Source organism: Nothobranchius furzeri, chromosome 7 (genome assembly GCF_043380555.1).
Source record: "Nothobranchius furzeri strain GRZ-AD chromosome 7, NfurGRZ-RIMD1, whole genome shotgun sequence".
Classification (NCBI taxonomy): domain Eukaryota; kingdom Metazoa; phylum Chordata; class Actinopteri; order Cyprinodontiformes; family Nothobranchiidae; genus Nothobranchius; species Nothobranchius furzeri.
Window position 1 is genome coordinate 57,405,631 of NC_091747.1, and position 26,579 is coordinate 57,432,209.

The 26,579-nt window shown below is 40.9% G+C and overlaps 1 protein-coding gene across 7 annotated transcripts in view; it reads right to left on the minus strand.

Annotated features, from left to right (window-relative positions):
- Positions 1-26,579, minus strand: part of ctnnd2a (catenin (cadherin-associated protein), delta 2a) — a 379,177-nt gene that overhangs the window by 308,012 nt on the left and 44,586 nt on the right. For 3 of the 7 annotated variants that reach the window (XM_070553234.1, XM_070553237.1, XM_070553233.1), the window contains exons 1-2: positions 15,591-16,852; positions 10,840-10,970 (exon numbers count right to left, since the gene is read on the minus strand). In XM_070553234.1, the coding sequence (XP_070409335.1) occupies positions 10,840-10,970; positions 15,591-15,669 (210 nt within the window). In that variant the 5' untranslated portion in view covers positions 15,670-16,852. Of the gene's footprint in view, positions 1-10,839; positions 10,971-14,601; positions 14,868-15,313; positions 15,481-15,590; positions 16,853-26,579 lie in introns of those variants that run through there. The other 4 variants (XM_070553238.1, XM_070553235.1, XM_070553236.1 and 1 more) reach the window with 3 other exon arrangements.

The following is a 26,579-nucleotide window of genomic DNA, read 5'->3' on the forward strand; positions in this document are numbered from 1 at the left end:
TGGACCATTCCTACTGTGATTCAGTAAGAGTTGGGTGGCTTAGAAAATAAACACAACTCACATTATTAGTTTGAAGTTACCGAGCTCTACATAAGTCCCACTTCCCCTGTGATTTAAGGACTGTAAATCCTGCTGCCTCCCTTGAAAATGACACTTTTCCCCTTATTCAGCATTACCTTTTCGGTGGCTTGTGAAAAGCTTCGCAGAGAACACAGTTGAAAGATTAAAGCTTGTGGAAGAACTAAAGCCTAGATGCTTGAATGAAAACGCTCATGTTGCTTAACAATATATCAGTTTAAAAAACAAAAAGATGTGCCAAGGTGGACTAGATGGGTCCCAGTGCTTCTTCCTGCACAGCAGAAAAATGCTGAGCTTCCCAGTACACATTTCACTCATGCTAAAGGAGCAAGTTATCCTAATTAAACATTTAAACTGTGCAACCTCCATCCAACTATTGCATTAGCAGACATGCATCAGAAAAATGTGCTACACTTAATGGTTTTTGTAATGGTCCATCAGAAACTAAAAACTATTAACAGAAACAGCTTTATAGTGTGTTCCTGTTTCAAGAAGTAGAATTTTAGCTGGAGGAGAGGGGAGCAGCAAACGGTAGGATTAGGAGTCTTACTCCTTTATATTCATATTATTCCGAAATCTTGCTAACAACAGCATGACTCTTCCACTGCCTCAGTTTGCGCTCCCAAAAAAGCCACAAGCCTGAAGGAGCCTGAAGGAGTTCTGCCATTTTATGGATGTGCTAATGCTAACGGTTGCCTTCTACTAGCCGAGACATGCTCTACTCTCTCCTGGATGCTACATCATCACAGCTTCCCTTGGTCACAAGCCAAGATGGGTCAGTCCATGAATGCTAAATTACAATGTGACGTAGATCTCTGTGGCTTTTTCTGACCCGAGCGTCTATTTTCTTTCTACGGCTAATGCAGGAAATAGTGGTAGAGGATCCTTTTTACCTGCATGCATGCTAAACTGGGAGAGATCGATCAAAAAGAACAAATAAAACAAGGTTTCTAAGTGAACCTGCCCTTTAAAATAACCTTTAGTAAACTCACTCTTGAGTTGTGAAGCAGATTGAGCTGCTTATTTACTGATATGACATGACTTGACTTTAAATGGCAAAACTTAACTGTCCTAAATGTCTTTAATAGTGTAAACCATGAACTTATATCTTTATTTGAGCTCCTGCCACTCTGTGTGAGTCAACTTTGCCACACTGACAGAAGTTCAACACATATTTTTCTGATGAAGCAGAAGTTTACATTCACAAAAAGTCATCACAAAGTCAGAATGTCTTTTTCTCATTTTCTAAATAATCTAACTCCTTTCATCTCCTTGTTGGAGCTTGTTATTTTTCTTTCATCCACTGATTCCCACTCAAATTTTACACGATTAGCATGTTTCTCATTTCTTGTGCTGAATTTCCTATTTCTCTGTTTCTGTGAGGCAAAAGATGGCAGATGCAGTGGGATCAAGCTACAATGTGCCAGTTATGATGACTGCAACAGCAGAGTCGAGTTTCTGACTGTGTGAGATTGACTAAATGGAACAGTGCAGAACCTCTGGCAGAGTCCTAGTCAAACCAAGGCAATGACAGGGGCACAGAGCAAAACAGCCTTTGGGCAAATAGCTTTTTCCCCTGCCACAGTACGTCAGAACTTACCACCATCCTTTTCTCCCACAAATGCTCTTTCAGTTAGTAAATGGTAAGGGATTACTGCTGCTGTGACATCCCTCCTACTCAAACCTGCACGAAAATCATTACAAGTCACTTTGTCAGCTTTTAGCATCATCTAAGAGCCACAAGTCACCATCAAGAATACGTGCCTAACATTAAAACTGCACCTGGCATTTCATGCACGCTGAAGAGACACGCTAAAAGATAAAATCCCAGCTCTGTGCTATGAGACCAAACCAGAAAACAGACCTTAGCTCCAGAATGATTTTTTTTTGGTTGCTTTTTTTCCGTGTGCACGTACACACAGAAAGCCTGGGTTTCCCATCTTTACTGGATGTGCTTACTGGCAGGCCTGAGCCATTTTAAACCCCCGCCCCCTGCACACGCTAACACCACCAATTATTGTACATTTATCAGCATTATTTGCTGTTTTACACACAGATCAATACAGGCAAATGCAGGGACACACACACACACACACAGCTTTACTGAAAAGAAAAATGACCATGCATGTGTCACACGCTGCATGCAGACACGGAATGTTTGCACATCAGCTGAATGATCAGTTCCCAGACTGGGACAGGGAACAAGGCAAATACACAAAAGACACACCAGGCTGTAGACTAGGACGTCTGACAGAGTGGTTTAAAGTGCACAGTCAGATTATTTTTGAGTGTCATAAATGAACATACTGGGAGTGTCAAGGTTGTTTTGTGTCAAAGTCTAAGCTTTATTAATTATCCTAACACACATTTATCAGCTAACCACCTGCTACTGTTTGAACAAACTACTGTTTATTCCTCTATCTACAGATTGTCTCAGAGCATCATCACAACCAACATTTAACGTGAGCTCCTGTTTTAACATAACATCTTTAAATGTGACGTAGCAGCGGACCACGCAGCTCCGCAATTGACAAAGACGTGAGTGTGAAGTTTTAGGTAGTTCCTCAATAATCTGTGACTTTAATATAAATACTTAGCAAGCAGCAGCTTAGCTTATATTGCCTTTCTGGTCTACTGAAGCCTCGTGTAACCTTTCCAAACGGCATCACCAAAGAACCATATTATTGGGGAGGGGGGCTTGTGCTTTTAAAAATGTATATCAGCAGATTTTTTTAAGTCAGAGAACTGGATTAGACCAGAATGGACGGATGCATTTCTAGCTATAACATCATGATTTTGTGTATTGAGTTTTTCCATTGGTGGAAAAAAAACATCTGGCCAGTTAGGATGGATGGACGAGGAACATGCACGGTTTCATGAGGAACATAAGCAATAAGGTCTCATGGTTTCAAGCCTTAAATTCTAGTAAATCATTTAAATATATTGTGACTGCATCGGTGTGGGGGTGCCTTTGCCATAAAAGGGTTGGAATGGTCTGCAAGTGTCAAAGTAACGTCCAGTCACCATACTAGCCAGTGGTTATAATGTTATGGCTGATCTGTGTCCACATATCAAGGCACAGCAACCACATGTATGTTGCACTTTAAGTAATCCCTGTACCCAGAATAAACTGGACTAAGATTGGATTGATTAAACTATTGATAATGAGCTGTTGGCTTTTATTCGAGGTGTTTTACACACAAATATTCAACACGTGTCAAAAAAAGACAGTTTTCACCTTTTTCTTCACCACACTACAAATAACTGCTAAAGGGAAAACCCATTATGTTTGGTGGAATATTTGATAAAATATGATTAATCCAATGACACCATATAGCTTTGTTTGCGACACCAGTTCACAGCAGTGCTGCAAGGGGTGGGATCTAGTGACTCCATTCCCCATGGGAGAATCTCCGAGAGGGGGTTGTTAAAACAAGCTAACATGTGGAGCAGTCGGGAGGGAGGAAGAGGGCGCCGTCAAGGAGAAACAGTGCTTTCAAATGAAAGTTTTGCCTGCTGTTGTGGTTCTGACTTTAAAGTTTGTCAGCCCTCTGCTGCCCTCTTGTGGCCTGTAGGCCCCAAACCATTTCCTACCCTGCCTGTCGGCACACAGCACCTCTGCCGGTCCTTTGCAAACACTTGCACCATAAAACATAACAAATTTACCAAACAAGGAGAAAAAGCTACTTTAAGAACTTCCACTGTGCTTCTGTGTCAAATGGTTTGAAATTCTGAAGTTGACACATCAAAGCATCCTGATTCAAAGCCTGGATATGGCAATAAAAGTAAGTGTACCACTATTGATCATTTTTCTCCCCATTTATAAAAATAAATGTCAGTGCAACACAAGGATCAGGTGTTGCAAATAATGTGCAATAAATGGCCAAAAAGCTGTCAACTCAGTATGGTTTAACGAGACACGTCCTGTTTTAAAAAATCTAACACTTCCTGACATTTTTAAGTATTTCTTTTGAATGGGGTTTAGTCAAAGTAACAAAGACTTTTGATGCAAGAAGCCCTTTTCTGGTTCAAAGCCAGTCATTTACTTTTGCAAGTGGAGAAACAACGATCTTAGCCCTTTTTCTAATAGACCTACAATTTTGGGCTAGCATGTAATTTTAGTTTGGAGCACATGTTACTGTAAGTGCTACATAACTAGCCTTGGAGCTAAAAGAAGCACACATCAGACTGATGAAAATAAATATTGTGTCACGAGGGGAAGCCAAGAGGAGGTTAGGACCCAAAGATGCAGAGAACCAGATGACACTTACCCCGGGTTTCCACGGGAGCCGTCAGCAGCACGTTACTGCAGCAGCACGTCTTGCTCGCGTAAGCTGCTGCTTGGCCCTTCCCACGAGACGCGAAGCAGCAGGGGAGCAGCTGTCACCGACCGAGCACGAAGTCACACGACTTCGTCAGTAAACACAACAACAAGCAGGAGAAAACTACAACATGGTTTGTGTTTTATATTCTGTCCGTTTTATAATCGCCAATACGGACCTGAAAAACAAAGGAGACCGCTAGCTAGGTGATAACTTCTCACGGGGACGCACAGTTAGTAACATTTTTTAAAAGTAAAGCAACCGGAAAGCAGTACGTTCTTTATTCTGAAAATCTCTGTAGATTCTCTCCATTTCCGCGTTCGATTTCCTGTCTTTCCTTCCCCAAAAATGTCGAACTTGACCCGTTTCAGAGGCGTCGCGCGTAGAAAATAGAACCGGCGCGTAAGGGCCGAGACATGCTGCTCCTGAGACGCGGCCGACTCGCGCTGCTGACGGCTGCTGACGGCTCCAGTGGAAAAGGTTCTGTTGACCACAGCGGTTCCTATCAGCAGCTGTGACGTGCTGCTGCAGTAACGTGCTGCTGACGGCTCCCGTGGAAAGCCGGGGTTAGTGGAGCAATAACGTAAAATCCTTTTATTAAAAATAAATCCAAAAAGGCAGGGAGCCAAAAAACAAAAATCAAAGTCCCAAATAACAAAACCTAGAGTCCAAAAACGAAGATCCAAATCTAGCGAGGGGAACAAGACAAAGGTGACAACAGACAATGACCCAACAACAGACAGAGACGCAGACAGGGTTATGTACAATGGGGCATGATGAGAGGCAGATAGGCTGCAGGTGTGTGGGGAGAGAAACCAAGTGAAAGCAATTAACTAATCAGGGAGGAAACTAACATCAAACCAAATCAAGGCTTTATTACATATAACATGACCTAAGAGTAAAAACCTAAAGACAAGAAGAGCCAGCAAAAAATGACTAATATTCTATGGGGAAGGAAAACTACAAAAACCAGTGGGAAAGCATACTAAAGAGACTAAAATGAAAAGCTGAACCCATATAAAAACTGCAGAGGGGTGACTGGGGGAGACCAAAGGAACACAGGACCTGGGAGGGATAATCTGGAGGGCTGAAGACCAGGGGACACATGAGGAACACAAAGAGACACATAAGGGGATTCTTAGGGGGGGATGGAGCACACAAGGAGACACATGAGGGAGACGCAGACGCAGACCATGACATACTGGTGTGCAATTCAGCTATTACTATTTTAATATTTCAGGAACACATACAGTTAGGTCCATAAATATTGGGACATCGACACAATGCTAACATTTTTGGCTCTATACACCACCACAATGGATATCAAATGAAACGAACAAGATGTGCTTTAACTGCAGACTGTCAGCTCTTATTTGAGGGTATTTACATCCAAATCCGGTGAACGGTGTAGGAATTACAACAGTTTGCATATGTGCCTCCCACTTGTTAGGAACCAAAAGTAATGGGACAACTGGCTTCTCAGCTGTTCCATGGCCAGGTGTGTGTTATTCCCTCATTATCCCAATTACATGAGCAGATAAAAGGTCCAGAGTTAATTTCAAGTGTGCTATTTGCATTTGGAATCTGTTGCTGTCAACTGTCAAGATGAGACCCAAAGAGCTGTCACTATCAGTGGAGCAAGCCACCATTAGGCTGAAAAAACAAAAGAAACCTACCAGAGAGATGGCAAAAACTTTAGGTGTGGCCAAAACAACAGTTTGGAACATTCTCCAAAAGAAGGAACGCACCGGTGAGCTCAGCAACATCAAACTACCCGGAAGACCACGGAAAACAACTGTGGTGGATGACCGAAGAATCCTTTCCCTGGTGAAGAAAACACCCTTCACAACAGTTGGCCAGATCAAGGACACTCTCCAGGACGTAGGTGTATCTGTGTCAAAGTCAACAATCAAGAGAAGACTCCACCAGTGTGAATACAGAGGGTTCACCACAAGATGTAAACCATTGGTGAGCCCCAAAAACAGGAAGGCCAGATTAGAGTTTGCCAAACAGCATCTAAAAAAGCCTTCACAGTTCTGGAACAACATCCTATGGACAGATGAGACCAAGATCCACTTTTACCAGAGTGATGGGAAGAGAAGAGTATGGAGATGGAAAGGAACTGCTCATGATCCTAAGCATACCACCTCATCAGTGAAGCATGGTGCTGGAAGTGTCATGGCGTGGGCATGTATGGCTGCCAGTGGAACTGGTTCTCTTGTATTAATTGATGATGTGACTGCTGACAAAAGCAGCACGATGAATTCTGAAGTGTTTCGGGCAATATTATCTGCTCATATTCAGCCAAATGTCTCAGAAGTCATTGGACGGCGCTTCACAGTGCAGATGGACAATGGCCCGAAGCATACTGCAAAAGCAACCAAAGAGTTTTTGAAGGGAAAGAAGTGGACTGTTTTGTGATGGCCAAGTCAGTCACCTGACCTGGATTCGACTGAGCATGCATTTCACTTGCAGAAGACAAAACTGAAGGGAAAATGCCCCAGGAACAAGCCGGAACTGAAGACTGTTGCAGTAGAGGCCTGGCAGAGCATCACCAGGGATGAAACCCAACGTCTGGTGATGTCTATGTGTTCCAGACTTCAGGCTGTAACTGACTGCAAAGGATTTGCAACCAAGTATTGAAATGTATAAGTTTGATTTATGGTTCTTATTCTGTCCCATTACTTTTGGTCCCTTAACAAGTGGGAGGCACATGTGCAAACTTGTAATTCCTACACCGTTCACCTGATTTGGATGTAAATACCCTCAAATAAAAGCTGACAGTCTGCTGTTAACGCACATCTTGTTTGTTTCATTTGATATCCATTGTGGTGGTGTATAGAGCCAAAAATGTTAGCATTGTGTCGATGTCCCAATATTTATGGACCTGACTGTATGCCACCTTCTAGGCATTGGCCTGGGTTAGCTCAACTTAGCAGACAGCCACAAGGATAGATGTCAAATATTCTGCCACAATCCATTTGTTATGTCAGCTCAGTAGACCCTGGCATTCAGTTTTGGTCCGTTCTCTTGAGCTTTGCACGTGTTTTTGTGTGTTAAAACTCTTTGTGTGAATATTAAACATTAAATAAATCATAAGTAAAAAAATTATGAGCAAGCGGCTAATGATCATTTCTTTGTAGCAAAGACATAGCTAAGAGATATTTAATAAGTTTACCAACAGAGATGTTACATTTCTGATTTTTCCTTAACTTCAGCAACACACACACACACACACACACACACACACACACACATACACACACACACACACACACACACACACACACACACACACACACACACACACACACACACACACAGCGAGACACACAAGCCAGATGGTGAATACTAAATTAATTCAAAGTCATCCATTCGCCGCTCACATGTAGACTCCTCAAAGGGACAACACAGGGTTGAAGTGTGTGTCAGCCATGATGATGCGCCACAGCGGGAGCAAGACTGCCAGGTTACTTGAGCAACATGTATCCAGGGAACACACACACACACACACACACACACACACACACACACACACACACACACAATCAGGAACACACAACTGACAGAGAATGTCAGGTAAGGCAGTAAGAGCATGTGTCCTCAGTAATTTATCAATAAAACTAACACACACACACACACACACACACACATAAAGTTCTTAGCAAAATAATACAAATATAAAAACTGATACTATTATCATTACTTATCTTTTCTCTTTGTATCAAGGTAAAGATTATAAAAGTCATAAAATATTTAAATTTTGTGCAAAAAAGCATTTTCAAGAGAAAACTACTGTACATTTGGAGCACAGCTTAACTATTTCAAGTCTTATTAAAAACTGCTGTAAGCCTTTTATATAGTGAAGCATGTCAGCATATTTAGCTTTGTTCTTTTTCAACTTTGAATTTGTCAGGAAGTGATTTTATTTATTACGTGTTTTTTGATAATGATAATCTAGAGAAGGGGCGTCCAGACCTTTCAAGACGAGGACGAATCAAATTAAAATTTTTAATGAGCAAAAATGTAAAAACGGGATCTTTTATGTTTGTACTGCTCAAAAAAGACCTCGAATAAATAAATAATTTTTATCTAAACATTTTTTTCAAGTGTCACTCTACATCAACAATCTGCAAGAGACAAAATCCCACAACTAAAGCAAGTGAGGGCCACACAAAATCACTCTGAGAGCCACAAACGGCCCCTGAGCCACACTTTAGACATGCCTGATCTAGACTCTAATAATCTAATAATATAATCTGAAATTACCCTAGGGGATCGGCAAGCTAATGATCTGGGAATAACTACGCCAAGTTTGATTATTTAAAGTGTGAAACACTCATTTAATCAATACATTTGCAGTGGTCTCTAGTAGGAATGAATGTTCTGTAAGTTGTTCTCAGGGGGAAAAATATGCCAGTGCACCATTTCCAGGAACCAGCAGTAACCCACATCAAAACTGGGCTTCAGACAGCAAGTTCTGGAATCTTTATTTCCTGATATTTGGACATCTCGCATTGGATTGGGTAACAGCAACGTGACTCTACCACTGACTTGAAAAAATAACACAGGTCTGGAGGAGCTTCTGCTGCGTGGTGGGGTTGCTCATGCTAACAGTTAGCTTATACTAGTTGGGACGTTCTCTGCTGATTCTCGGATTTTAAACCACCAACAGCCTTCCGTGTCATGAGTCCATGAATGTTAAGACAGTGTGACGTAGATCTGTAAGACTTTTCTAATCCTAGAGTTTCATTGTCTATTTTCTATCAGAAGCTAATGAAGGAGACATGTGTAGGAAACTATGTCCATGTTCAGCCTGCATGAAAAACTCAGAGTGACCAATAATAATCAGAAATAATCAATAAAAATTGGTTTTGAGTGTTCCACACCTTTGGAAAAGAGCGCAGTAGGACATTTTCTATCCAAGATGTGCAGCAAATGTAGCTTTAATGTAGCTTTCCTTATTGGAAGGAATCTCACAGCAAAAACTAATCAAAAACCTAATAAAGGCTAAATTTCTGCAGCCATGTCTGTAATTTACTCCCGTCTGGATAAGTGTTAATGCGTTTGCTCATCCAACAGGAGGGAGAAGATATAGGTTCAAATCTGATCCATTACATAAATAAACAATTCGTGCTTCGGTGATTCAGGAATGTGAGAGCACTGAATGAGTTTCTGGCTGAGTAAAACTAGAAATCAATTCAATTTGCAAAGAAAAGCTAAAAAGTGCTGTGAGCACTTCCCCCTCTCACGGGGTGAATCAATGAATTATTTTTTGATTATAACTTAAAGAGAAGTGTACGGTCAATGTAGATGGGCCGAATAATAAATCTATGTTGTACTTTACTTGCTGATGAGCTAAACTCAAATAAAATACTTTCCATTGCACAACACATTCAATCTAAGACTAAACACAAATCATAAAATGTAACTTATGTGACAATGAGTTTTATTTTATCCAGAATAACATTAAATAGATTTTGTTTTGTTAAATCAAAAATGATTTGTATAATTGCACAAGGTCATTGGACATGAAACCAAAGCATTAAATAAACTATCGGAGGGCTTTGCTGTTTCATTAACGTTCACATTTCCCACACAGACTCTAGGAAAACTAATTAGCTGCAATAACAGTTTGGCAATCCATTGATTTCTCTTGACTTTATACCTGCCGCACGGTTCGAGTCCCACACAGAGCAGTCAAGTTTTAACTTGGCTCTCATGGTAACAGATCAAAGGGATCACACTTTCAGCTCACTGAACCATTTTGAACTTTTAGGAGATGTAAAGTTTTCAGGTTCTGGTTAAGTCAAGTGTCAAGAAAGCCCTTCTCAGCACGTGTTTCCACAGAAGGAGCTCTGGGAAAAGCCTGGGGAAGACAGCTTGTTCTTCTCAGCCGTGTCTCCACACAACATCGGCCCTTTCAGGACTTTGCTGAGACGTCAGCGGCTGCTTCAGCAGTGAGTGAGCTTTCCCATGTCTGCCTCACTGATTATGGAGGTCAAGAATCTGCCTATCTGCATCTTCCTGTTCACCTCTTCTACATGTCCTGCAACTGAAAGACTTGGCAGCATCAGAGCGATTTTCTCCAACACTCGCCGTAAAGTAACTGCCTTGATTTAAATGACTGTGATTGATGACTACAGCTCTGGTCTCATAATCTCCATCATTTCCTTCAATGGCACTCACATTCCCTTGGCACCAATTAATCTCTTCTCTACCTTTATGACTTTTAAGTAGACTGCTTGTTTCTCTGGATAACGCCGACAGCCACTGAAGCAGGTGAGCACCGTGTCTAAGTAAGGTATATTGTACATTTAAAAAAAGATTACAGCAAACAGGAAAAACCAAAAACAGTAATGGAAAAATAAAAAGGCATCATTCCATTCCAAATTAAACACAGATAAGGCACTTTATATAGCTCACTGGTTTTTGGTACCTGTTCTTTGACGGAGGCGAGGATGGACGAGGTCGTCTCACTCTCAGATCTGTCTCCATTGGAAGCTGGCATCACAGGGGGGACCATGGCCCCCTTCTCCTGCTCCGCTGGCTGGTCTGGCACCGGCATTGCTAAAATTAACACAAAAAAAATCTAATCAATCAACTAAACCTCTTTTTTTCCTTCTTGAAGATGTTTATCACCAGTTAGAAATAGGTTTGTAGCACGTCTGATTCTTACGATCAAATTGTTCATCATCTGATCAGTAGACACCCACTCTTGCCGTTGTGCCATTGTCATTGAAATGCTAACCAAATGCTTGGCTAGGAAGCTTTCTAAATAAGTCACCTGGCTCCACATATTAAAGGTAAAATGGAAAAGCGCTCCAGAACTTTAAGCTACAACGGTAAAGGGCCTGCCACGCTAAAGGTCTGAGCCTAGATCTGAGGACAGATAACGGGTATCAAACAGCTGGACTCCGGGTCCTGGTGGTGATTATAGCTAGACCACACATGTTTGTAGAAGCATCATCACGCAGAGGTTTAGAAACCTAGACCAAAAACCTAAAAGAGAATCTTGTGTTGAACAGCAAAGTTGTCACATGGGAGCACCTGCTGGAGAAGCTGCAGAAGGTGCAGAGAGATTTTACCGAGGCAAGAAGAAAACAAACCAAGAAAAGTCATAATAATAATAATAATAATCGACACAGGTTGAAGTAAAACCATGAATGACCGTCTCTGTTTCAGCACTGAATATTGTAGCACTAACAAAAATTAACAAATATTTCCAAGGGTGAAAAAAAGCTAAAGTATGGGTCAATAGAATCAAAACTCACCCCGGATTTTAAAGTGGGATTAAAAATGAGTGGAAAATGAATCTAAGTTACAAACAGTATGATGGACCAAAGCAATCTCAATCACAAATGAGGATTTCAGGCAGGGGCGATTCTAAATTCAGAGGTTTAGGGGGCTGAGCACCCAGAGATCTGCCTGGTGAGGCAAGGTAGTTTTCACTATTTTGTGCCTTTCAACATGATATCATTCTCACGTTTGTGACAAAAGCAAACACTCATGGACTCTATTAGTGTGAAATTATCTAGTCCTGGTTTGAAAAATCTATGTATTGAAGTTTTATAATAAAAGCAGATTGAAGACGTTAAAGGAGTGGAAAAAATGGTTGGAATAACCTGTTACTAATTGGAATGCCATATCTGAACGTGACGAAAATCTACATTGGTTTGAACCGACTAGGATTTGTCAAGGGGTAAAATTCCAATTTCTTTGGGGCAACTGGAGGTGGTAGACTGTAGCTGGATAAAACACATTCTCATTGAGTAAATTTACAAATACAATAGGAAGTCAAGTCAAATGGATCCAAGCAATCTTACAGAAAACACTGTTCGACTATCAGGAGAAATTAACCCTCTAATAGTGTTTACTTCAGTATCAAAAGTGTGTTGGTGAGCTCGGTTTCCCCCAAGACAACAACACTCTGGTCACAGTGAGTGCTTGTGTCATGTGAATAAACACCATACATGGACTATTTTCTAACTTTAATTAGTCTGTAACACACACACACACACACACACACACACACACACACACACACACACACGTTACTTTACAAACAGAGGTCCTTGTAGACTTGTTAAAATGTAATGCTCCAGTTATTGCAATTTTAAATAATTTATTCAGAACATAGGCAAGTGATACATGTCTCTGACAGCCCACTTCTTGGAGATGAGTCTCTCCAGCGATTGTACACCGGGGGAAAAGCCTCATAATATTTGGGTACTTGTTAAACACCACCTAGCCAACTGTAACACAGCAGAACCAGTCTGTCTGTCTATTCTTTATGCAGGTTTTCATGAAAGTTGACCACTGTGTTTTTTTTTTTTTTTTTTTTGTGGGTTTCTGGGTCAAATTTGACTGTTTTTATTTGTTTTTAACTCAATGCACTCTTAGTCTTGGCTAGCCATACATAAATATAGGCTGGCCACAACTCATGAACAGAGCTCAGTTGTAAGGGTGATATTGTGGTTGACTTTCAAACTGTCTGCATGAAACTGGAAAGCACTAGGACCAATTAGAGCTATGAACAACATGATATATCCATTGCTACGGAAAACAGTCAATGAGGCAACCCGCCGACCGCCATCGAAGTAGAAGATGTATCATTATCCGCTCATGTCTGAAAGCAAAGGCCAAGTCTACATCGTCCAAAGTTGATACCAAAGCAATTTCAAATGACCGTTACTCCTGAGCTGCCGCCACTGTCGCTGTTGAGGCTACAGCAGAGCATGGCTAGACCAATCAGCAGAGACATTTTGCTACTGCAACAGTTTGTCTAGATTTCTAGGCTACATCTTATCTGTTGTAATTTGTTTTAGTGTAGCAGATTGGGTCTCCTTGACTGACAGAATGAACCTTCTCTAAATAAATAAATGACCTAATGAAAATCTGGAGACTCGGGATAGTTCAATAATGTGTGTTATGGTTCACAAAAGGGTCTCTCTCTCTCTCTCTCTCTCTCTCTCTCTCTCTCTCTCTCTCTCTCTCTCTCTCTCTCTCTCTCTCTCTCTCTCTCTCTCTCTCTCTCTCTCTCTCTCTCTCTCTCTCTCTCTCTCTCTCTCTCTCTCTCTCTCTCTCTCTCTCTCTCTCTCTCTCTCTCTCTCTCTCTCTCTCTCTCTCTCTCTCTCTCTCTCTCTCTCTCTCTCTCTCTCTCTCTCTCTCTCTCTCTCATAGATAGATACACATATATACACATACATACATATGTTTATGTATTTGTGGTGTAGGCACTGCTAGCCGACGATCATGTGATGACCGGAGCGGCCGGGCCGTGACGTAAGCCTTTGCAAGAGGATCCAGGTAGATGGGACCCGTACCGTCTCGGACTTTGTATGCTAGTGTTAGCTATTTGAATTTGATGCGTGCTGCTAGCGGTAGCCAGTGGAGCTCAATGAACAGAGGGGTGACGTGTGCATATATACACATACATACATGTATACATACCATAAATCCTCTAATATTAGCCTGTATTTAATTAACTGCCGGGTATCATATTTTGGCCGGTGTCGGAGTCGGCGGAGGTGAATAATGGCCATTTTTTTTATGGTGGCCGGGTGGAATGTGGTAACAAGCAAGTACGGGGGGTGGTTGTGTCATCCGTCTCACTTTTGATTTGCCAGTGACAGACCGGAGATGAAGAGGAGGCGAAAATTTGATATCAACTTCAAAGAGAACGTGCTGATTATGTTGCAGAACACTCTGGGGAGCAGTAGCAGGGGTTGCAGTGGCGGCTGGTGAAAAATATTTTTGGTGGGGCTGTGCTATTTTTTATTTTTAAACAAACTTGTGCTTTCGGAGCTTTGTGCACAACTTCACTATTTCCTGAATTAAGCACAGCTCTTTTATTTCCTGTCTTACATCATTGGACAAACTGATTAATCCAGGTGTGTCTGACTATTGGCACGCTGCCTTGCAGACCAAGGTTGAAAAATACTGCATTAAATTGCACATAAAATAACACGACCATAAATGGTAAATAGGCAATGCAAGAGGCAAGTAACAAAAACATTTTGTTTAATTTCAACATTTGAGTGAACACAAAAAATTATGAGCAGGTCACTGTTACAGTAATGGTAGTAAACACCACTTAGACAAAATGCCAGAAATTTACACTGTTAAATAGTTCTGGAGTGTTGTGCCAAGGTCAACTTTATACAAAGATCAAGTGGATGCATTTGTGTGTGTGTGATACCTCATTTGTACAGAAATGTTGCCCTTCTGTCCTTCTGAGTGGCAAAGCTCTTGATTAGCTTTTTATTGAAGTCAGGAATGTTTGTGACAAGCTTGTTTTTTCCATGGAGAGCATGGCAAGAGCATTCAGCCCATCCTGTGTCATGGTGTTCCTCAAGGAAAGTCTTAATCCTCTTTAAAGTAGAAAAGCACCTTTCTGATTCGGCTGTGGTCATGGGTGTGGTGACAAGAATCTTATTTTGCATGGCTCAGGATGGTGTGAAAAACCTGTCATATGATGAATAAAAAACAACAGATAAGTACATAGGAAACACTTTTATAGGAAATAATGTCATCAGTATCCTCTTACAAATGTCATATTTCCCAGTTTTTGGGACAATAAAACATTTCTGATTCTCAATCAGATGTTTTTACATTTTAGGTAAAAACATCTAATTGAGAATCAGAAATGTTTAATTGTCCCAAAAGCTGGGAAATTTGTTTGCTGCAGCAGAAGTGTAACAAGTAAAATGGAATCAGATTGATGTATGTACAAATTTACATGAAATACACATTTACGTGATTAAATATGTATAATAAGTATGTGTGTTGAAATTAGTTTTTACAGTTATTGCACATTAAACATGTTATTAAACAAATGTCCCGGTTTGTGGGACAACCAAGGATTTCTGATTCTGATTGTCTTGTTCACAGAAATGTAATGTACAGCTTACCTCTGCACCCAGCTGCTGTTGTTCCCTGCATGGCAACGTTAGCTCTGCTGCCTAGCATGGCTAGCTTCACCGTGTTGTTGTCCATGTGTGCCCGGGATGACTCGTGTTTCTTCCCCTTCTCAGAAAAATGTTTTATGTCTGTAACTCCTGACTCATCCATGCCTTATCTGTCCCAGCCGTTTTGAATAACAAACACGGAAAGCAAAATAATGCATTAGCGTGATTGCATCCAGCTAGCCAAGCCAATTTCGGGAGAAGCCTAGTGTGTACAGTTTACCTCTCTCCTTCTCCTGCTGGCTTATCTTTACGTCGGGCTGATCTGGTCCAAGCTCTTTGACATTAAGTTTTTCCACCATAGTTCTCCTCTCGAACGGATACTGGAGGAGACCGAACTGAATTCAGTGGCTGCTGAGATCCGGTATCCATGCTGGTTGTAGGCGCTCCGGCGGCGTCCATGTTACATCTGCGTCACGACCAAAAACGACTCTGCCGAGTTCTACCGAACACCAACGAATCCTTTGGCGGTAGCTCCATCGCCCATCATGCTTCTGAAACGTTCTGGAAAATGATCTACTCGCACAACTTTAGCCCACATTCCTCCTCTATATGGAATAACAGATTTGTTCTGTATAAACGGAAATCAATGTATTATAAAAGTTGGATGGATAAAGGAGTTTGGGCCATAATGCAGCTGATGGACAGTAAGGGTAAGTTTCTGGAGCATACTGAGTTCAAAATTAAGTATAATATAGACTGTTCTGTAGTGGAATACTCTAGAGTTATAAAGGCTATTTCTCCAGCTGTTGGCCAGATGGTCAGTCAAAGTATTCAACATGGAACAAATACACCTAAGCTTCCCAAATTATCTATAGGTGATTTGAGTTTTACAGACCGTAGATGTAATAACTCTTACCTAAGAGCAGTCTTGTCAAACAAGTTATTCCCTATTCCTGTCAGAAGGAAAGTTCTTTCTCCGATTTTCTCAATTATAGATACTAAAGTCATAAGAACAGAGTTTCTTTCTTACCCTCTTCTCCCCAAAATGAAGGAAGTTCACTTTAAAACAATTAATAATATATATCCATGTAAAGAATTTTTAAATATCAGATTTAATATACAAGATAATTTATGTGTCCTATGTAATAGTGAAATTGAAACTCAGAAACACCTTTTCTATGATTGCAGATCGGTAAATACATTTTGGTCAGATTTATACAATTGGCTTTTATTCAAAAAGAGTTACAATATCCCCTTATTCACATATAATACTATTCAATTTGGGTGTATAGAAAAAAATAATCAGATTCAATTCGTTGTTAACAATTTGATAATTTTTGGGAAATTTTTTATTCACAAATGTCGTTTCATGAAAGTGAAGCCAAACTTTCCTTTTTTCCAAAACGATTTTATGCTATTTTGCAAATCTCTTAAAAAAGTAAAGTCTGTACAGGCTGCTACACTTGTCAGATTTAGTGAAGATCCTGTGAACTAAGGTCCTCTGCCTTTAAATATGTATTTTTATTATTGTGTTATTATTAGTAGTATTAATATTAATATTGTATTTATTTTATTTTTATTTCTTTATAGTGTCTTGTTAATCTTATAACTCCGGTTGTTTCTGCTGATTAGAATATTTCTAATGGTCTAGTTATAAGGTTTTGGGTTATCTACTGAATTGTTCTTTTTGTTTTTGTTGAGTTTTTGGTTGTTGTTACAATGTAATGTGATTGATGTTCAATAAAAAAAAAAAAAAAAGCTTCTGAAACGTTCTGAAACAACGTCGACGCTGATTGGATACATTCCCATTCCTACCCTTTGATATTCTTGTCAGCAATTGGACAGCTGGTCTCGTCCTGTTTGGGCGATTGAAAAACAGCACACAGCCTCCACCGCTCGGCAGAGCTCGGCAGAGACCGGCAGAGACCAACATAGATATATATATATGATTTATTTTTGTTACAAAACACACAATTAACTTAGAATATGTGATTATTGTTAATTTTATGTATTTATTTTTTAAAATAAAAATTAAAAACACGGAAAAACTGGGAGGGCAGCGCCCTATCGCCCTCTACTGGCCAGCCGCCACTGAGGGGTTGTATGAACTAGTCACTAGTCGACTTCACCGCTCTATAGTGACTTTTTATGCCTGTCATCGTCTAGTCGCTGTCACGTGATAATGACCGGCAAGATGCAGTCCACGGAAAAGACAGCAGCCTGCTGTCAGCAGGTGACAAGCTCCTGCGCGTCGGGAGGCAACGCGCTGTGCCAGAGCGTCGGTACTGACACCCGCCGTAAAACGGACATTTAACCAAATCTTGCAATTTAATATTCCCCTCACCCCCATCCTAACCTTAACCAGCTTGCACATGCAAAGCTCTGATTGTTGACGCGCTCCAGACATCTGCGACCTGAGCACGGCCACAGTAACATCATCAAATCAGGTGTCGCCACCTCAAAAACTAATTTAACACGCAATCGTTCATGTCGGCTCATTTCCTTTTATGTTTTCTGTCTTTTATTATTTTATTTGTGCCTGATGCGTTTCGCTGCTGTGGATCAGGGCACATCACCTTTTTTGTCCTCGGTGACGCACCGACCACTGATGTGGCCGGCGAGCACTCCGCTGTTTTTGCGGTCAGTAGATCTTTTAGAACTGCAGTTCAAATGTAACTCATAAGGTGAATATGAACCCAGGTAGCAGTTTCTCTTTAGGATTGAGAGGAGATGGAGGAAGATAATAAACAGGCAGGACAGAAAAATAGTCAAATAAAAACAAGTTAGTTTTTGTACCTGGTGGTTGCAACAAACAGGCACCATTGAAGGTAATCAGAAGTGAGGAACAGAAAATGAAATAATTATTTTAATGTTTAGAGCAGCAGGAACTCCGAGAGGCTGCAGGCGCATCAGCGAGTTTGCGGCCGCTGCGCAGGGGGAGGGGGGAGATGGCTGAAGCAGAAACTACCGTTGTTAAAAGAAATGTGTTTAACTTTGAAAATGTGGGCGCAATTTTAATTGTCAAAAACTCCAGCGAACCATTAGTTAATTTTGCTCAAATAGAAATTGAGGCCTGCCTCTAATTCTGGTCCTCCTTCCAATAAAGGCCTGGAGCTTGAGTCAAATACAGGCCCGGGCCTGTATTAGAGGATTTACGGTATAATTAAAACAGTTCCATGAACAACTGATGTGTATCCGTCCATCTGCAAACATCTGAGTGACCTTTCTTTATGAACTGACACTGATTTTGGAGTTTGGATTATGGGTCTTTGAGTCTTTCTGTGTCTGTGATGCTACTGGAGGTCCAGAACTGAAGTTTCTGTTGAATAAAACTCGATTTTCTGTTTCCACTCACTCCTGTGTTGTGGCTGAAATCACTAGTCCTCGTTGTGAATCAATACATGACTAGAATTACCATAATCTGGAAAAGCGAGGACCTCCATTTGCTTTCAAAATAACTTGCAGATAAAACTAAATGTTATAAACTGTTTTACTACATTTAGCAGTAAATGATTATCTGAGAACAGATTACATGTGATCAGAGTGGCAGCCCTTAGTGTTGCATAACAAACTCTCCAGACTGGCAGACAGACACTGAGCTAGACGGGTGGTGACTGTAAATAAAAGATGCTGGTGAGAGGGCTTTTATTCAACCAGAAACCCAAAGATTAAGCTAAAGACTTTGTAGAAGACGACTGTGATTGAATGAGAGCTCCTAATGGATGATGGGCAGAGGAAATTCTTCTTTAATCTTATGTATACCCACAGACATCTTATATGTAGACACCTCATGGACTGGCGCTTCCTGTTGGAGCTGTGGTTGTTTCAATCCGGCTGCAAAATAAACGGGCATTTGCTCATTCTGCTTGGACTCCAGTTGGGTTTGGAGAGTGGGGAACCTGCCCAATATGGTGGCGATGCTGTAACGCTGTCCAGCGCCCAATGGGGCGTCCACACATTTATGTTCCATGTTTTTTTACTTCCACTAAGCACCTGACAATGGATCCAATCCCGTAAGTACCACACTGAAATGAAGCTACATCAACATTTGTTTTAGTAATTTGTTGTGTTGCGTCAACTTTTGTCCTAAAACTTTTTCCCTGACATCTAAAAGCAATTGTATTCTGAAATTAGCTCAATAGCCCAACTTCCACTCTGGCAGGAAAATTACAGCTGCTTGTAATAATATTACTGATGCCTTCAGTCTCTTTAGCTGTGCCAGCAAGCCTGATTAAACCAGAGCCCTGGCTCGCGCAAAGGGTACACAGCTGTTACTGACCGCCCATACTGGATGTATGCTGTATTTTACTAAAAATGTTAAATTTAAACGTAATAAATGCACAGAAAAAATTTATTAGTTTTGCTAAAATTCTGTGTCTTAGAGCCATCTTCTCAGATTATTATTAATAGGTCATCCGGCCCTGTGATGAACTGGAGAGCTGTCCAGGGTACCCCTCTTGCCTAATGATGACTGGATTTAGACACTGTCCCTCTGCTTTTTGATGCAATTTTCAAAATATTCAAACATGCAACAAACACACCCAAGTACAGAGAGGTCTGCTTGACTTTGAGAAGTGTGGCCTTGTAGGACATGATAATCTAAATGACTGCAAAACAAACCCTTCAACACAGCAGCGAGGCAACAAAACACATCTATTGCTTGTCAAAGCCAGTAATTATGTATAAAGCAGGCACAAACTCTTTGTGATTAGCATCCAGCAGGTGCTGTGCTCAGAAAATTGCAAAGTTGGCTCGCTGCAGATTGGCTGCTGCAGGGATAATCCCAGTGCCAACGCATTTGCCATCATATGTCATGGTACTTCAGCAGCAGACACTGTTCCGGGGCTATTGTCAGCATGCACAGCTGAGCTCTTGTTGAATAGTTGCATTACATGCTACAGGATGCAGTCACAGAAAACAGACCTTAAATGAAATGGAGAGTTTGATTCCTTGGGGGACACTTTAACTTCCTGCAAGTCTTATCTGATTTGTTTGTGACTTTGTTAAAGGACAGCCTTTATCTAAATGCAAAGCAATTAAAAGACCAGTCTAAAGAAGAAAAAGCAGCAAATTGTTGTTATTAACAATTTATTTAGCAGATTCTAACTATGAGTTTAACAGCCATGCCGCTACATTGCCTAAATAAAATAAGGTGCACTTCAAAAAGATAAAAAAAATGCTGCATTTCTGTTCATGAAGTACATTTCAGTAAAGAATATCTATTTAATAATTCAGACTACTAATTGAATGAATTAATAACAGCTGTGGGTTTTCATTAGATTAAACAAAGACTGTCACACACCTAAGTAAAGTTTTCACCCATGTTACTGTTGAGTTAAGTCTTTTATTGGGGTTTTAACCTTTGGTGTCTGCTGGCAAATAGAGAAAAATGATACACTTCTGTTCCAGAGGATGTGGGGAGTTTGACCTTTGACCTCTGACTGCCTCGCAGCTGCTCCTCTCCAGCAGAACAAACCTGAACATGCCCGCTTTTACACAAACACAAACACAGACTTATGTATTCATCACATGTAGGCTGCTTCCTGAGCTGCAGCGTAATGTCCTTGTTTTATTGACCTCTGACCTATCAGCCGCATGATTCACTTTTCATGACCTGTTATTTCAGCTCCTCTGCCTTGAGTGTCCCCTACAATGTCATTTCTCCTCTCAATGTCTTTTTCAGCCTGTTCAACCTCCCTTTTCCATTTTCTCTCCTTGTATGGACTTAGTTTAATTACCTGACCTGCTATTTATAGTCCAATAACTTATTGATTAATGATAATCACTCCTTACACATCCTTTTTATACTAAGTTATCATCAAGCACTCACTTAGCAGCTTTTTCTATGAGTTCTGTGCTAAAACACAACATAAAATGCAAAAGCTGTGATATGATTAATATTATAGCTAAATTGTGTTGGGAAGCACCCAGCTCTGCACAAACCCCTGCTGTACTTTTATATTCTTGTTTGCCTGACCTCCTAGAAAACAGCAAGAACGCATTTATTCAGAATTTAATAAATAGTCTCTAAATCTTCTGGTCTCTGGCATTGTTGACAGTTGCGCAACTCCCCTGTTAAAAACAACATCAACTCTGCTGCTTTTTTGGTTCATTTTCATCCTTAAGTTGCTGAGCAGCACCGTCTATCTCAGCCACACCCTTGATAGTTTTTATCATAGAGATTTTATCTTGTCTAAACAAATCTCTATTTCCATCACTTTCGAGGCTCTCCATTATGCCACTGCTCCAGATGATTCTGTAATGCTCCATACGTATGATCATACCCAAAATCTCCCGTCTTTTGCTTTTTCCCAGCTCTCCATTTCAACTACCAACCTACCTGTAAAGGATGAAAAACATTCATCTGTGCTCCCTTATTCTGGAATTCACTCATTCGAGTGCCATTTTAAAGCATTTGATATGGCGTCTCTCAATGCTCGCTTAAAATTCTGCTCTCTTTTATGTAACGAGTTAGCTAAAACAGGGAACTGCTGTCATGACGCGCTTCAGTCACATTGCTTTTCCACACTAGAAGGGACACTTAACGTTGCTACTAGAACGGCCTTGAGCAGTCATTTTGACTGCTGCATTTAAAGGTGCAGGACACACTTTTAATCAATTATTTTGCAGTGGTCTCTAGTCAAAATGAATACTGTAAGGAAAAATAATGTTTTGGGTTAGGGTTGGATGTGCTCTCCTTGTTGCTTTTCACATATGTAACAATTGTATTTTGGGTTTTACTTATGATCAATAAAATGTGATGATTCTATATAAATATAGAGTATCAACCTTATTGATCTTTGAATGTTTAACCAGAAGAATTGGGATTCTTTGTTTATTCAGGGATCGTAACACACTTCGTATTAATTCAGACAGAGTCAAGTTTATAAAAAGTAAGAAATTTATTTTCTAAACAATTAAAAACATGACAACTAGGAAACAATTTTATGTGATGGATGAATCTAAATGGATGGAATGTGAGGTGTGATGATGTGTGAATGGGATGTTATCAGAACCCTCGTATCTGAAGAAACTGAGTTCTGAGTGGGAGTGAATTTGGTCTGCATTAAACTAGAAAGTTGATTTCTAATAAAACGGCATCAGACGCAATCATGCTGTGTCTACCTCGCCCTTTTTGGAGACCCTCTTCGCGGATCCGGAGGTCAGGAAGGTCGGATGGCCTCTAGGCACCGAGGTTCAGTAGATTAGCCTCAGTACAGACTACTCCAGTCCAGAGATGTCACCAGGCACAACAGGTTGGAACGAGTTTGTGTCTAGAGCAGCTGTTTCTGAATAGCTGAAGGAACAAGCAGCTTTGTAGCATGCAAACAGGTTTTGACAGCTTGTCAAAAGATGCGATGGGAGAAGAGGTTTCCTCCGGTGGCCAGTCAGAGTCGGCTCAACTGACTTAATTCAGGAAGTGACCTTAGTTTTATTAAAGGTTTTACCAAACAAACCTCAGAACGCTCCTTCCTCAAATAAAAGAGCTCTGATTTGTGGATAAGAAATTCATATGTGTCATGACGTTTAACTTAACCTTGTGTCAGGAAGATATGCAGTGTGTGTGTGAGTGTAGATCATGATTCCCTTGTCATATCAAACATTACTGATCATCATTTATAAATCTTTCAATGTAATAATAATATTCATTTCAACTTCAGTAATTTAAGCACAGATTAATCAAAACATTGTTATTATTCTTCAGCCATTATTGTTCATTCAACCATATAATTATTTACGTAATTCATTGCATCATCCAGTATTCGGTATTATAACGGCTCATTATTATAAAAGTTCATTCTTCTTTTCTGTGAAGCAAAGCAGATAAAGATAAGAGGAAACTTGAGAGGGACCTTGGTCAAGCAACAGAATCTTTCTTGCAAATTAAAGGCTCCAGTTAAGACTCATGTCTCCACATGACCCGATACTGAAGAGGTCAAACTGTAGATGAAAAACTGACCATTTCTGGATGCTACACAATCATATATTCATTTTTATGGATAATCATCAGGATGCTTTGCGAAAAATAAGGTTCGATCACACATGTAATCCTGAATGCTAATAATTAATCATCTGCATGTTAATCCCCATATTCATTTCAATGTTCATGTGCTACTCATGTGCCTTTAAACTGAATGATGCACATACTATATGGATGAATCGCCTGTGACTGCTACAAGCCTAGTACTTAGTTAGACCTATATCTGATTTATGCAGGCTTATATTGCTAGAAGTTTCAGCTTGTGCTGAAGGAGATTCTCAACAGGCGAAGGCCAGGTGCAGATCAGATCATCTAAAAGCTGTTCAAAGGGAAAAGGCCAGGGCGTAGGTCATCACAGCTGTAGCAAAGGAAGATAGGGCAGGAAGTAGATGGGGTAAAGTGTCCCCCATCTATATGGAAGAGGGAGTGAAAGCAGAGAAGCATGTCAGTTACCAAGGCAACAGACTTCAATAAAGTTAGGGAGGTGTCAACAGAAGACTTTGCTGCAGGAGAGAAAGGATAAAAAGGTGTACATCTTGTAAAATCTTCAGAGTTGTCACAGGGTCTGGGAGGCGACAGAATCTCCCCGATGCACATGGGTAAGTAAAGTGTCTTCTTCTTCGGCATCCATCCATCTCGGGAGATGATGGTGTAGCTCCTTGTGAGTCTATGTGCACCGCCGGGAGTGGCTGTGCACACCGACTCGGCAGTGGCAGTCCCTGCTGCACTTGGTACAATAGAAGGCGGATGGCCGTTGTAGCTGCTGTTGCCACTGCTTCCGTCTGGATCTTTTCTGGGTGGCATTCTTGTTGCGCTCAGCCTCTGCATAGAGTGTACTCTGCCTGACTGCGAGTCTCCAGGCTGGGTGGTCATCTGCTCGGCTTTCCCATGAGTTGGGGTTATTGGAGCACTGCTTCATGTCCTTCGTGCAGACATCACTGAATTGCAGTTTTGGACACTCTATTGTCCTTTGGCTTTTGAATAGCTCGTCGTAGAGGAGGTGTTTGGGAATACGGCCTGCGTTCATTCTCCTGACATGGCCGAGCCACCTGAGAGGTCTCTCACTGAGAACTGCATGCAAGCTGCTCAAGTTGGCACGCTCCAGCACCTTGGTGTTGGGAACCCTATCCACTTGGTCTGCAGTACGCGCCACAGGCATCTCATGTGGAAGCTGTTGAGTTTCCTTTTGTGTCCCACATAGGTGGTCCACGTCTCGCTACCACAGAGTGCAGTCGCTAAATAAAGTGTGATGATTGAAATATAAGGCAACTTGGTGGCTTACTTCTTGTCTGATCAGAAATAAATGAACCAGGAAGGTGGAAAAACATTTTGAGGAGCTACAGTACAGAAGACCAGAGATGACATCATTCTCAAACATCATTTTTTCTCTAACACTCATTCTCACCAGTGTTTTTTTCCACAACAATACCTTGCAAGTCGTACTCGGGGGTAACTAGCAAAATGCCACTTCAGAGGAAAGCTTCACATGGCAAGATTTGAAGTCTTAAAGTACCAGCCCTAAAGTACGACAGCCATTCTGGGAAGTTTATAGTTGATTTAAAATGCAAATAGCAAAACAGTCAGAATAACTGCCACAGCCTTTCTAGTGTTAAACTACTGATCTTAAAGGTTATTTCTACTTTATCCATGCAGCAATGTCCAAAGATGAACGTTGACGTCTTTGATTGTTTTTTCTAATTGACAGAAAGAGAACTAAAGGTGAATGCACCGCTGTAACATCACCAGTGAATCATTCTCTTTCAGTAAGTGTGATCATTTTGCAAGTGTTAAAATGAATCTAAGCTATCAAGCTGTGGTGTTTTTAAGCACTCATACAGAAATCATCCACTTGTATATTAGTTTAGACATCTTTGTTTTTGTATTGTGCTCTAGCTCCATTGGCATGGTGTGAATTGTTTTTTGTAAACTGGCCAGGAATTACACATTTATATTTATATGTGTGAGGAAAATTGGCAGGGGAATCTGGGCATGATACATGGAGCACATCTAAACAAATCACTGTTCTTTTTCTTCCATCAAATTTGTTTCTGCCACGATGTCTGTCGTTAGAATAAGTAGTTGTGCAACAATATCTCGTGTAAAGTACTCAATACATTTAATGTGTCACCAATGGATGTCCAGGTAGAACCTCGATTACAGTTTCTTTTACTTCCAGGGAAGGGTCATCCAGAACACATTTTAACTTTAATACAGTCATACTTCAATAATGACTGATTTAATAGTTCCAATGAACTTGATTCAAATAGCAAAAACAGAGAATTGGTATCTCTGGGTCTGGACTGGGTGATAATATCCTAACATCAATATCACGATTTATTGAGTTCACCTCAATAACAATAAATGTATGATAAATACATGGATACGCAATAACAAACGTTGTCCACTAGATGGGGCTGTCACATGTATTATGTTGAGTCACGCTGTCATGTGACTTGAGCTGGTATTGTTTCTTAATGGGACATGAATGTCACTAAAGCCGGGCGTACACTGTGCGACTTTTTCACTTTTTTGAGCCGATTTTCCAGTCGTGCGAGAATCCACGACATCGGGGCGAGTTTTGCGCCGAGCGGTCGTGTAGTGTACAGGGGGTTACGAGAGGCGATTAACACCACGTGACCAGCTGCCGATCAGCAGTCGTGAGGTCGCACGGACTTCTGGTGTGTTTAATATTTGGCATAAGTAATATTTCGCTCGTCCCTCGTGAGGGTATCGTAGCTGCTCGCTACGATCCAAAAAGTATCAGAACCGCTCACGGCGCATGCGCGCGCAATCCTGCATCAACGCCGCTCACTCGCTATTTCCCTAATAACACACGCTGTTCGTTTTTGTTTCTACACGTTTTTTTACTCACAAAGATTGTCATGAAAGCGTTTTTGTCGTGTTCATGTCAAATTAAACTGATCAAAAAACACAGATTTACTTTCTTTATTTCGTTTTCCTCATCCAACCCCCATAAATCCCTGTGTGTCCTCCTGCAGCACTCCCGAAGGACAACAGGCAAAACAAGACAAAAACTTCTGACGTGTTGAGTAAAAACTGCTATTTTTAGCATATTTTTAGGGCCGACGTGTTGCTACCAGACGTACAGTGTGAGCAGTCAGGTCTCATCCGAGAACTGGGTCGTGCAGTGAGAGCACATGACTCATGAGATCTTTCCTGCGAGGAAGTCGTACAGTTTGAGCTGAAGCTGAACGCTGCGAGTGAAAAAGTCACACAGTGTACGCCCGGCTTAACCCACTAACATCTTTCAAATTTTTATTACCACAT